Raw genomic sequence first — 13,304 nt, forward strand, 5'->3', positions numbered from 1 at the left:
TACAATGTAAAAACAAAATAGTGCAGTGGACTAAAGTCAATTATTCCCATCAAACCCAAACAAAGTTGTGTGTCATAATAAAAAGGTATCTTTCTACAAAAGATTCCTCATGAAAATTGCACTAACTAATATTTGTTTGATCAGTTTTGCATAAAATTCAATAAAGATATCTTTGCTAAACATCCTCCTGTTACAAGCAACAGGCCCCCTGCTAGTACAGTGGTATGTCTCCGGATTTACAACGCCAAAATCAGGGGTTTGATTCCCCTCGGTGGGCTGAGCAGATAGCCCAATGTGGTTTTGCTATAAGAAAAACACATACAAGCAACAGAGTGTAGCCAAGGTAACTTAGTTAAGACCATCCATCACAACTACTGGGCTACTGTAACTGAATAGTGGTATTGACCATAGGATTATAATGTCTCTCGAGATGAAAGGGATATCATTTTGTTGATGAGACTTGAACTCTACAGGGTTAACTCAATTGTATTCACCGAAATGTTTATTTTTAAAGTTTAATTTGCTGACTGAAGTAGTTGACAATCCTCTACAAATAACACAAACATGGTAAGACTGACAGATTTATTTGTGCCCAATTAAATCCACTTTAAATACTGCATCACTCTTACTATCATTATTTTCACAAAAATATTTCTTGTCTATATTAGTTTATATCTAACAGCTCAGGGTTCTAACTAGAGTCCCAGACTCTCAAATTGCTGTCATTTTTGAAGGAGTCCCATAGGAAGAATTTAACAAATTAAGAAAAAAAAACAAAGGTACAGCACATGATCACCTTCTGCAAGTGGAAAAGCTCATCTTAAATGTCCAATGAAAAACTTTACAATTTACATGTTATTTCCTTCAGTATTAAAAAAATTAACTGCACTATAGAGTTCAACAAAATAAGACTACTGATAATGAACACTTCATGTTGTTTACCCTCAGCAAGTGTTAAAAACAATTTATGTACATCACATATTGTTTACTCTCAGTAAGAGATAACGTAGAGTAGCATGACAAGAGAATGAAATGAACAACATTTCAAATAAATATAAAACTACCTTCTCTTTTTACAATATCATTACTTAAAAATGACTTCTTAATTTCTTGTTTTCCTTTATCATTTTTGTATGGTCCAGTGAACATGTTTCTATAAACAAATAAACTGTAAGAGCCTGTCTGTGCATTAACTATTAAACTTTGATATTTTACAAATAATTTTCAAGCAGAAAATGGAGGAACACCTTGAATATTTTAAAAGTAAAACTACTTGTTGCCATTTGATGATATTTGTATCTAAAATACAGCCTCTTTTCAAGTACTTTGAAGCCCAATTTAAAAGGACTTTCAAGAATGCATATGCACCCTGCATTAGTATGTATTCTCTGAATTTATTGAATACACAAACTTAAAAGAAAAGGAATTCTGTCATCAGCATACGATGCTGTTTTAAGCTTAACCTACACTCACTAATATACTACCATATTTTACTGCTCTTTTTACAGTTTCTTTATATACATATATTATTTGACTGTTACTTATTACTGGGCTAAGTATTTATAATCATGCCCAGGTTATTAACTGAAAAAAAAAAAAAATGCTTAGTGTCCCTTAATAGTCACTTGATAAACACCTTGAACCCAGCAGAATTTTTTCAGGAAGCCACTGCTAATCTTGTGCCCTAAGCATATATAACTTGCAAACTTCTCACTGTGGAAGTTATGGTTTAAATGCCAAAGCTAGCAAACCATTAAAAACCAGGTTATTGAAGATGATTTTTCTCCTCTCATTCCTTTATGTGTACATTACAATTAAAAATAAAAGTTGAGTGAAAAGAGTGCTTCAGATGTTAAGTTTCCTACACATAAAATATATTTTCAATATATACTTTCATCTCTCACACATAACAGCTTTTCCTGTTCAGTGCTACCCTCTATATGCATAAATGTTTTTGCTCACCAATAGCCTTAAACTACCACCTATCCCACTTTTAATGTTGTTCTGCTGTGTTTATGCATGCAAATAAGTATGGCATAACCCTTCACCAACAGGAAATACTTGTGGGAGACTGTACTACATCTGAATCAGGTATACTCTCTGCCTTAGACAGTGTCACTAAATGTGCAGCAAAGTACAAAGAATATAGTCTTAAGTACCCTAAGCACAGTATGCATAAAGCATGTCTAGCCATAGCCCGTAGGATCAACTTCAGCCCCAAACATCAGAACTGGGAAAGGAACATCATATCTCTGATAATAAGAAGGTCCTCCACCATCTGTATTCAAAATGTAAACATGAGGTCAACTCCAATAAAAAACTTGAGGATTAAGAATGGTTTGCACAGACCCTAAAAGGAGGAGATTCTGGACTAACTGAAACCAGACATGCTGATGGTGTAGAATGGCTAAGGCATGTTTGACCATAAAAGGAAGTCAACACCATCCAATAGGTAGTGGACCCAGGAAAGAATTATCCAGAACATGATATGAAGAAGGTCCTTTACCATTCAACTCAACCTCAGGAACCAGAAGTGAAAGAGCACATGCATTCCAAAAACCCAAGCCATAACGATGCATATCCACACAGTGCAGATTTAATGATCAGTATACCTGAGCAGGCACCACTCACACAGTAACATCCAATATAGAGGATGTCATGACTCTGCAAGAGAAATACAGAAACTTAAAACACCCATTCACACTTGAACTGATGTGTAGAGTATGGCAACAGATAGTATGCAGTGTCCATTTGAGAAGTATAAGGCAATATACTGCAGGTAATGGGAGAAGAATGGTTTGTGTGGTCCACCTACCAGCTTAGATGATGTCTTCAAAAGGGAAAACAGAGAAAAAGCCAGGAAAAATGTTAGATACTACATTTAATGAAATGAAATGAAACCAAACACAAAAAAGAAAAAGTTGGGAACTTGGAACACAGGAAGAATAAGCCAATCTGATTAGTTGACAAATGTATCTTGGTAGGGTGGTACATGAAATATCTCACTAAGAAATAGGGTTCCAGGGCATGAATAAATGAAACTTGGAACTACAGAAGGAAGCAGAGTTGGAAATGAAACATCTGAGAATTTGCACAGAACATAGAAGCCAATCAAAATCTGAACAGGAATACAAATGGTAATAGGATGGTTGGGAAATTGGTGTAAAGACATTACCTTCATGACTTGTCAACTCTGTTGGGAGAAAACAGCAATCTGGATACCAGAGACTTCAAGCATGGTGGTAAAGAACATGTGATGTGTTAATGGCAAAACATCTAATTATTCAAAACCACAGGAGAAAAAGAGCTGGAATCAGGTTTTCAGGGATAAATATTGAGGACACATGTGGACAAGTTTGAATACGTTTTAGGTAAGGGCATGGATAAGTATATTAAAATGCCAATGCAGAAAGACTGAAGGACAACAAGGGCAAAAATTCCAGAGGATCTGCAACAAAAGGAAAATGGTATAAGAGGAAACACCTTAGGGTAACAGGGGAAAAAAGTATAACTTTTGAAACAGCATCTTTACCTACAAAACAACTGGTAAACATTTACTAAAGATTACAAGTATTCTGTATACAAAAATGTTAGCTTTTACAATGAACTATTTTTACTCGAGATCTGTTTGTGAAAATAGAGCCTGTTTCATTACTAGTCTAAGTGCAAAGTGATTTTCATGTTCTGATTAAAAAACTATTCTGTAGCTCAAAAATTTTAAATATTATTGGAGTAATCTCTGAAATCTCTTAAATACATTTCAAATGTTTGTTTTCAGTAAGACTGTATTTAATGTTACTTTCTATACTCTTAACTGTGTGGTATCTGCCACTTGACCAACCTCGTAAACAGCATGCACAAATTAGGAAATAAATATAAAATTATGCTTTTTTCATGCTGCAATAACTATACATTACAACATTAAGATACAAAGATTTAGTCTAAGTACTTTAAGCCTCATAATGCTACGACCTTTGTACTTGGTTGCTGCTGGACATAGGTTGCTAAGGCTTAAAATTTCACACATGGAGGATATCAAACAATTTTTTTTTTTAGATTTTATATATATATATTTGAATAACCAAAAAAATTATAAATAACTACACTATCTTAGACTTCCACCATAGTGTATTATGCTTAGTAACAAAAATGTATTTAGATTAAATAAAACATGAAACTTCAAGCAGACTAAAGACAACTTACCTTCTTGAAACCTTCATTTAAAAGAATAAAAGGTAGCCTTTTCACATATTAAAATTGTTGAGAAAACCACTATTCTAAGCTGTAGATTGGTTCCTCAAATCATATACTGAAGTGTATACAAGGAAATGTTTTCAAAAACAGACAGAAGTGAACAGGGCCACTAAGTGTGATTCAGTACATAAGTCATACCTCAGCAAAATAAAAATATGAGGTTCTTATTTTATATTCTAGCTCAATAATATTAGTAATTTGAGTTTTTAATTTGTATGAAACTATAGACTTAGTATTTTGACATCTAATTTTTACCAGTGCTGCTTTCAACATACCACGTGACTCACTGAGAAGGCCGAGTAACATTACGACAGAGCTCCCGTTGGCATTGGTTAGACCATAAACATGAGCTTCACCAGAGACTCAATTGGAATGGTTACTCGAATAGACTAATTTGGTCAAATGCCATGCACAGTGTATTGAAAATGCGACACTACTAGAGGCACTATAAAAAATAGTGCAAAGTTAGCCTTACAAACAAAAGTGCCCACTTAAAATAGTAAAAAAGAAATAAATGTATAATAATTTGCTAGAACATAAAATAAATAAATATTGATGAAACAATTAAAGAAATGACCAATATAATGTTTTGTCAAATATCTATTGATTTAATAAATACTTTGTACATTTGTAATACAAACGTATCCTTCTTCATTGTGAGCCTTAACAACACATTTTCCTATAAGCTGGATAAACCTGAATCATGAATCACTTCATTATAAATTAATGTACACGATATCATGGATAATTAGCCTTATCTCCGTCTCACATATCAAGCCATGTTACAATATTTTTACTCACTAACTGGCTATTAAAAAAAAAAAGTTACTTGAAACCCTTTGTTCACATGTTCTCACTTTATAAATACTAATGTACACTCGTATACATTAAAATGTAAACTAATAGTGTTAAATAAGTTTTTATTCACATGTTGATACTTATTTAAAATTGCTTTCATTTGCAAGAGATAATTCATGTATCGTACTTTGTACTGACTCTTACCAACTCTTTTCAGATACCTATAAATTACAGACGAGGCATGTCTCTGTAGTCATTGTTTTATTATATTAAATACAAAGCAAGTATAGTCATCCTAGTCATGTACACTACTTTTTCTTATTCTTATTTCAGTTGGCAGAACTGGATATCAAAAAAGACCTAATGTTCCATCTTATACTATGTAGATTCTTATCGTAAAATTATGTTCAACTACTTTATGTAAATGTGACAAATGGATCACAAAATATCATCTTACCTCTAATTGCAGTGAATTATTCTGCTGGAAATATTCTTTTGGATTTCATCTACTGGTTTTCCACTCCTTCAGTACAAGTCTTTCGCATAATTCCCTTGCCGAAACTTATAGTTCAAATAATTTGAATTTATTTTTAAGAAAATACAACTTTAAAATCAATTTTTGTTAATACTGGCAAAGTCTCATACTTTAAACTGACAACATGTAATCACTTTAATAAGTCTTGGTCAACTCACCTGCAAGAGGGTTTATTGAGTCCCTACTGTTAGGAGATAGTGATGGTAAAGTGCTCGAGGAATTAAACTGCATCTGGTTACGTCGAGCACGAGCACTGCTTATTCCTCTTCCTGGATGCGAAATTCTTCTAACCTGCCGTGAGGTTGTGACTTCATCGTGCTTTTAGTTAAGGAACTTGCACAACTAATATTCAACGTAATGACATCACCAGTCACGATGCCTACTCGTATTGTTATGCAGGTTTAACTTTATACACATGTTGGACATTTACATGAATCGCTATGAATTTTATACACAGTAAACATTTAACATACCTGTTCTGACATGTTAAAAAAAAAAAACTAAACTGAAATGAATTCAAACAAGTCCACAGCTTAAAGACTCCATTAATCAACAACTTATTTATGAAATTTAAGAAAAGATTTTTTTCAGTTGATAATAATGCTTTAGTAGAAAAAGAAGAAGAAACGAAACAAAAAGAAGAGAGAAAAACATTCAAAAGAAATTAATACATTAAATATACAGTATACAGGATTTAAAACACAAATCACTTAATTATGGAAAGTACAACCAACATGGGGTATTAAAGAGTTTGGCAAATTACTGAAATATAAGATAACAAGCTGTACTGGTTAATGAGAAACTTCAAAATGCACTTATCAATAATAAAATGCAAGGCTACCATTGATTTATAATAACTTGATTCTACTTTCTTACCCTTCAACAACATGATAATTGTACATGTAGATCTAACTTGAAAGCAAGCCAAATTTAAACAAGGTGATAAAACTAATGGTTTTATCTCTATCTATCTTAATTCCCATGTTAATTATGCATTTACTTTTAATATGCACATTTACATAAAATTACAAGAAACCACAAATGTTATTCTTGACAACTGAAAAAAAAGATCAATCCTTCTATCTCATAACAAAGCATGAAAATTAGCAATCCTTCTATCAGTTAAAATATTATAAAAAAAGAGAAATCGTTCTGTCTCGTACTGTAACGTATTAAGCAATACTGCTTTGGTTCAACACAAACAGTTATAGTCTCTAGTAACTTACTGTACATTATACACTGAAATGAGTGATATCACTGCAACAGTGAAAATTAATTTACATATGAATATGAAGGGATAGTTGTTTGACTTAATATGGGGAGTCATAGCCTCCAGTAACAAAATGTATGTCTTGAGGGTCATTTACTACAAAAATTATCAATTAAACTCTGCATTAACTGGAATCCTGTCCAAGCTCACAAGTATTAAATGAATTTAAGTTAATGCAGAAGAAACCATGGAAGAATGATAAACACGTTTTCATATCTATAAACTTAACCAGAAACATCCCTTAACCAGTTATTCTAATCCCTAGGACAGTACAGTGATGAGTTAAATAATATTGCAGAACTTAGTGGATACTTGAGGGATTTAGATAGTTTGGCAATAAAGTTACATATATAAAACTATGAGTTTGACTTTCCAGATTTTTAAATTGTCAGCAGAGCTACTTGTTGTACCACAAACCCTGATGGAAGCCACAATAACAAAAATACTGGCAGAAATATTTATTTTTATTTAATTATCTGGAGAAAAAAAAAGGTTGTGATTTTGTCTTCTGAATTTGTTGTATGACTCTCTGCTACTTAAAAGAGAAGCAACTGAAACAGGTATTTGAGATGATGTCACATTTTTATGAAACATTTCTTTCTGCATATTTCAATCTAACTGACATTCATATATGCTTACATTACCTTTACACTAAACTATTCAATATGAGTGACAGCAAGCTATAGTTTTTACACCTGGATACCAAATAACCATAGGTGGTTATTACACAAAATGAAGCTTTGTAAACAACTACAAAGGCGAAAGGGTCAGTTCATAAAAGATATCAAATCCCGAGGACTGCGGTGTTCTAGAGTCAAATGTGCAGCAAAATCATTAGTAACATGATTGGGTTCTCCACTAGGTGATGCTGCACATATTGGACATACCTGTAAAAGATATATCAAATTATAAATTGTATTTCAACCAAACCCTTAATTAATACTAAAACCAAGAGATACCGCATGGTACTTCAATTCTATATTAATATTAAAAATAAGATATATCATGCTGTACTTCAACTATGAATTAATACTAAAAGAAAGAGATACAAGTATGTATGTTTGTATGTATGTAGGCTTGGATTCTTTTACAGTAGGTGTCTAACTTATTAGCAATATATCTGGCAATAAGTGGACAGCACACAATCTCCTGAACAACTTTTTCAAAGAATCTTCACACAAACCCATCAACATAATTTCATAGCAAAGACAGCTAAAACTCAACCTTATACAGGAAGATACTAATTCTATAAACAACCTAAAACAGGACAATAGCAGATAGATGTGTTGGTTATATAGTTATATAAATGTTTCAGAACACACATTTAATTTTTTCAACCACATTAACTCCACCTGTGAATGCAAAAAAATTAACCAAACAGTTTCTCAATCTCAAGATCACATGAACTGATATACAATTTAAAACAGAAATTCACACAAAAATTACCCATACTGGACTATACATTCTTTGGGACTCAGTACATGAAACAAAACTCAACATATTAAGAAAAAAATAAGCACAGCCACAAACTATGCTCACACAATAAAACTACTGATGAAATCAACCAGATGAAAAATTCCATCAATATAAAATATATTTCCTTCAAAAACCATTGAAAAAATTATACACACAGATCTAGACCAACATTAATAGATTCAAAGAAACAACAAACTATAAAACCTCACACTGCTGCATGCCATACATGCTTGATATTAAAGCACTAAAGTTTATTTAAAAAACACAGGCACAAAACAACAGTCCACACTATGAAATACTACACTGCCAAACATAAATCTAAAATTATTTATAAAATACAATGTTACAAGTACCATGACTTCTATATATCAGAGAAAGAAGCAGAAAAATGGAAACCTGATTTAAGAAATACAAGAAAACACCTCTGAAAATCAAATAAGTAAGACATAACCATAGAAAACAACATACTGAGTTGAAAAACAAATACAAAGAAATGCAAAATCAAAGAAACCTCACTTATACAAGAACTCAAACCAAAACTGAATCAATACAAATGAATGCCTTTATACCTATATTAATTAATAACCTGAATGTCCACTGTAATCTCACACCCATTTACACTCTCATTCCTAAGACACTTGCCCAGCAATGGTCAAAATACTGTTCTGTACTTTATTTCAATAAAAATATAAACAGCCGTACCAGAAGTCTTCAAAATAAATTTTTACTTCCAGTGGATTTCTCATCAGCATGAAGAGCCATAAAAGTTTATTTACGTGTTTTTTTTATTTAACATTATTTTTTACTGCTCTTTTAACTGTCTGGCTAATAATTTTATAGTAGAAGCTGTATATTGCATGGGTAATGAGTAACTTAAGTAATGGCACTGAAAGGCATAATGCACGAGCTATTCATTTAGCTTCTTTCTTTGTTGTTACCTTTCTGATGAAACTTAACCCTAATCCCTTGTAATGATGTTAGTAGTAACTAAAATATTTCAAATATGCATTTAAGACAAATTATAACATGCATATAGCACACAATGTTCTGAAACTATTATAATATGAGAATTTTAAATAAGGTATAAATGCCTTAATACCCTCAGTCATTTGTTCAGAACTCAAAAAGATAGCATTCAATAACTAACAATCCCTACTGAGAACAAGATAGCATTATATGCCATCTCATAAATCTTTGTCTTTCTATTGGTTATAAATAACATAATAGCAAAAGTAAGAGAGAATTAGCAGCAATTTGTGAAACAAGAGTATGTGAAAAGAAAGTGTGGCAAGTCAATTTAACTTTCTGATTAATGTGTACATAAACAAAACATATTGAAAACTACAAAAATCTGACTGTGTCTAAGTAACATTTATTCTGTAATGAGTAAATTATATTAACCCTTTCATAACAGGTCACAAGTCAAAGGCCATGTCATCACACCTGTGGACTTGCATTCAAAATTTTATTCAATTACTATTTTATGAATTTATGTCAATAAGTTTGAAATAAACTTGTAGATTATAATTCAAACTTTAATGCTATATAAGAGTAAATTTCTTAATTTAAAAGTACACATTAAAAGAACACATCTAAATAGATTTGAGAGTCATATGGTATGCTGAATGCAGCACGGTTTAAAATTAGATGTTTGCGATCTAAAAACAAGTCTATAGTTTCATACTAATTAGAAAATCAAATTACTAATACTGGCTAACTAGAACATAAAATAACTTCAACTTTTTTATTTTGCTGAGATATGGCTTATGTATTGAATCAAACACAGCAGCCCCATTCAATTCTTTCGATTTTTGAAAATGGTCCCTTATATACACTTACTTCAATATGTAACATGGATAACCAATCAACAGCCTACAATGTCCCTCTAGTGTCTAGTCTTCTCAAAGTTTGTTTTAAAATCTAAATACATCTTAGTTACTGAGTTTAATAAGTTATAGTGGAGTTCTATGGCATCAGTGTAGTAATGTGTGTTTTGATTATTCAACTGTATATAAAATTACAAAAAAACACAACAACATTGATATATTTCATGTGAACAATTTTAAAAGGCTTAGCAACATATGTCCAGCAGCAAAGGAGTTCAAAGGTCATAGCTAGAAAAGAATTGTTTGCTTAACTTTATTTATTGTATCAAGACCCATTTTCTAGCATGGTAAGTCTGCAGACATACAGCTGCATCATTTGGGGGGGGTTAAGGGGGGAAGTAAATAAATAAATAAACAAATATTTCATTTTTATAATACAGAGAGACAAGAACACTTGAAAACAAAACATGGAGTCAATATGGAAACGGATAATGTCGGCCACATAAACAACTTTACAATATTAACTTGTTAGCTACTAATAAACTGCGTATGGGTGCGTGTGTTAGCCATACTGCTTTTTAAACACCAATGTATGTTACATAGGCTGTACAGAATTTCCAGCATTTAATGACCCATTTAAATTATGTGGTAAAGTAATCCTCATTTAGATACTACTACCATAACTTCTTAGTATATGGACTTTATAATAATAAGAATCATCAAAATGAGACCAACAATGAGTTGAGTTGATTGTTCTAATGTTCAATTGGGTTAATCCAATCTTTAGGTGAAATAGTTACTCTAAAGTTTGGCAGAAATGGTTGTATCTGAACTGAAAGTATAAGGTCAGTCCACTGTACCAACCTGCAAGGAACATTTAGTATAATTCTGAATTTATCAAGTGTATCTGCACAAAATATGGCAAAATTTCAGTAAAATCTGTAACTGTTTTACACACGGTCAGATACTGACAAGTTTGAGATGGTGATATTCATGTGAAGAACAAACATTTGTCTATTGTACAGTCTGAATGTTATATTTACACAACCTACAAAATGCAATTTGCATTTTGTTTAGTACTCTTGTACACTGTATGTGGTATTTAGTCTCGTTTGCCACAAACTACTGCTAACTCAGCAATATAGAATAAAATAAATAGTTAACTCTGACATCAAACATATAATGCTACTTTGAATGGTACTCTGTAAAAGGTTAGGTTGTGCAGACTTTGAACTACCCACAAACATAGGGATACTGAAGATCCATTGCTCTGAAGTTCAGTGAGGTTCATTCAATCTCAGGAGAAACCACTGCTTTAAGTACAATATATCCATTCTTAAAGGAAATAATTACTCTCAAGTCCTGTTTACCACCTAAACACCTTTTGTTACAAATGATGTGTATTAGTTCAATGCTTATAGATCACATGTAGGACAGAAATGCACTTCTTTACTAAACAAAGTTAAAACCTCCATCAAAAATTTCATCTTTAACCCAACTGCATGCACAACAACCAGATTTCCAAGTTACACTTGTGACCAAGGCTAGATAAAGGGTTTTTATTGGCCCGAGGTTTACAACTTAGAGAGGCCCTCTTGAGATAGAACCTCTATGTGCAATAAATACATTTATCATCACAGCTCAATGCCCCCTAATTAGTGCAAGGACCCTGGGTTTCAGCCTAGTAAGCCCACATCTTAATTCAGCATAACTTGTGACCTTCAACAACGTAGCTTTCAGTCTTGAAGATTGCAATAATGTTTTAGCTCACTAAAAGAAACAAAATTATATTAAAACCAATTAAGAACACCATTTTAATCTATTAAGCTTTTATCTCAGATGTTAATAGTTTAGAATCAGAATTTATTGCTTCACACAAGAAGCTATGCTTTATATTACTCTCTGCAAAACCAGAATATTAAGATTCCAAACAAACACTTTTTAAAAGCAAAACATTACAAAAATGAGCACAAACAGAAATTCTTAAGAGAATAAAAAATATACCACTTCAAATGAGTTTTCTGAATGTTCTGAGGTGACGTGTTCCTGTAACGTGCCTTCAGAGAAACCCATCTTCCCACAAAATGGACAGGTAAATGACTGAGACTGTTCTACAGATACAGTTTCCCCACCATAGTAAATATCTAAAAACAAAAATAAACGTTTCACTGAGGGGAAAGAAACAAACTTTAAAATTTACCACTATTTTCATTGGTAATGTAGTCATCATAAGGCTTTAAAATGAATGAACAACTGACCTAATACCTGTATAAGAATTATGAATTTTAAAAAGAAACATTAAAAATATTTTTTGCAGCTAACAAAATAATAATAGAAACACTCAATCTGAAAGTACATGATATATCTATACTTGGTATCATATGTATAGTGTAGTTTTTATTATTTGTTAAAAATATTGCAAAGTTCAGTTCCTTTAGCTGTAATGAGTTATCTGTTTCTTCAACTGTAACAAACAAGGTTTATAGACTATTTTTAATCAACAGCCTAACTTCCAACCAAAACTTAAAATGTCACTTGCTTTTCAACTTTTCTCTTGTATTATGACATGACTAAAACCCGAATGACTAACTTGCTAACTAAACAATAAGTTACCAATACAGTAACAGATTCACTAACTGACTAACTCATTCAATCACCAACTCTCTAACTAATGCTCTGTAGCTTGCTGATTGACTATCACAATAACTAATCAATCAAAAACAAAGTAACAGGTTAACTAAGAGACTAATTTTATTGTTTTAATATATCATACTTTTTCAAAAAAAAAGTAAAATTTGAAATGTGATACCAGATGCATACATTCAGCAAATTTTTAGACATCAAACACCATCACTAGTCATGTATAAGTACAAGTTGAGGTCAACAAGGGGCCTGAAGGTCCTTCTAGGCTGCCCTTTCCATTAAAGTCTAAATAAAAATCCAACAATCATCATAATCCATCAAATCCAACGTTCATCATAAAAATATTTATCGAGTCTTCTCTCACACTCCCTTAAATTAATTGCATCATCTACAGGATCTGAAAGAAACCAATTTTACAAATGTCAATTTATATTTCCCCCCAAGTTACCATTCTCATGATAAAATATGATTATGTATCAACTCTATCAATTACCTTTACTTT

The 13,304-nt window shown here is 31.9% G+C and overlaps 1 protein-coding gene across 3 annotated transcripts in view; it reads right to left on the minus strand.

Moving 5' to 3' along the window:
- LOC143223701 (E3 ubiquitin-protein ligase KCMF1-like) overlaps positions 1 to 13,304 on the minus strand; it is a 40,294-nt gene that overhangs the window by 11,118 nt on the left and 15,872 nt on the right. For 2 of the 3 annotated variants that reach the window (XM_076452018.1, XM_076452019.1), the window contains 3 exons: positions 12,164 to 12,303; positions 7,643 to 7,744; positions 5,746 to 5,902 (listed from right to left, as the gene is read on the minus strand). In XM_076452018.1, the coding sequence (XP_076308133.1) occupies positions 5,746 to 5,902; positions 7,643 to 7,744; positions 12,164 to 12,303 (399 nt within the window). Of the gene's footprint in view, positions 1 to 5,745; positions 5,903 to 7,642; positions 7,745 to 12,163; positions 12,304 to 12,979; positions 13,200 to 13,304 lie in introns of all 3 variants that reach the window. The other variant, XM_076452020.1, reaches the window with a different exon arrangement.

The sequence above is a fragment of the Tachypleus tridentatus genome, chromosome 8 (assembly GCF_004210375.1).
Source record: "Tachypleus tridentatus isolate NWPU-2018 chromosome 8, ASM421037v1, whole genome shotgun sequence".
Classification (NCBI taxonomy): Eukaryota; Metazoa; Arthropoda; class Merostomata; order Xiphosura; family Limulidae; genus Tachypleus; species Tachypleus tridentatus.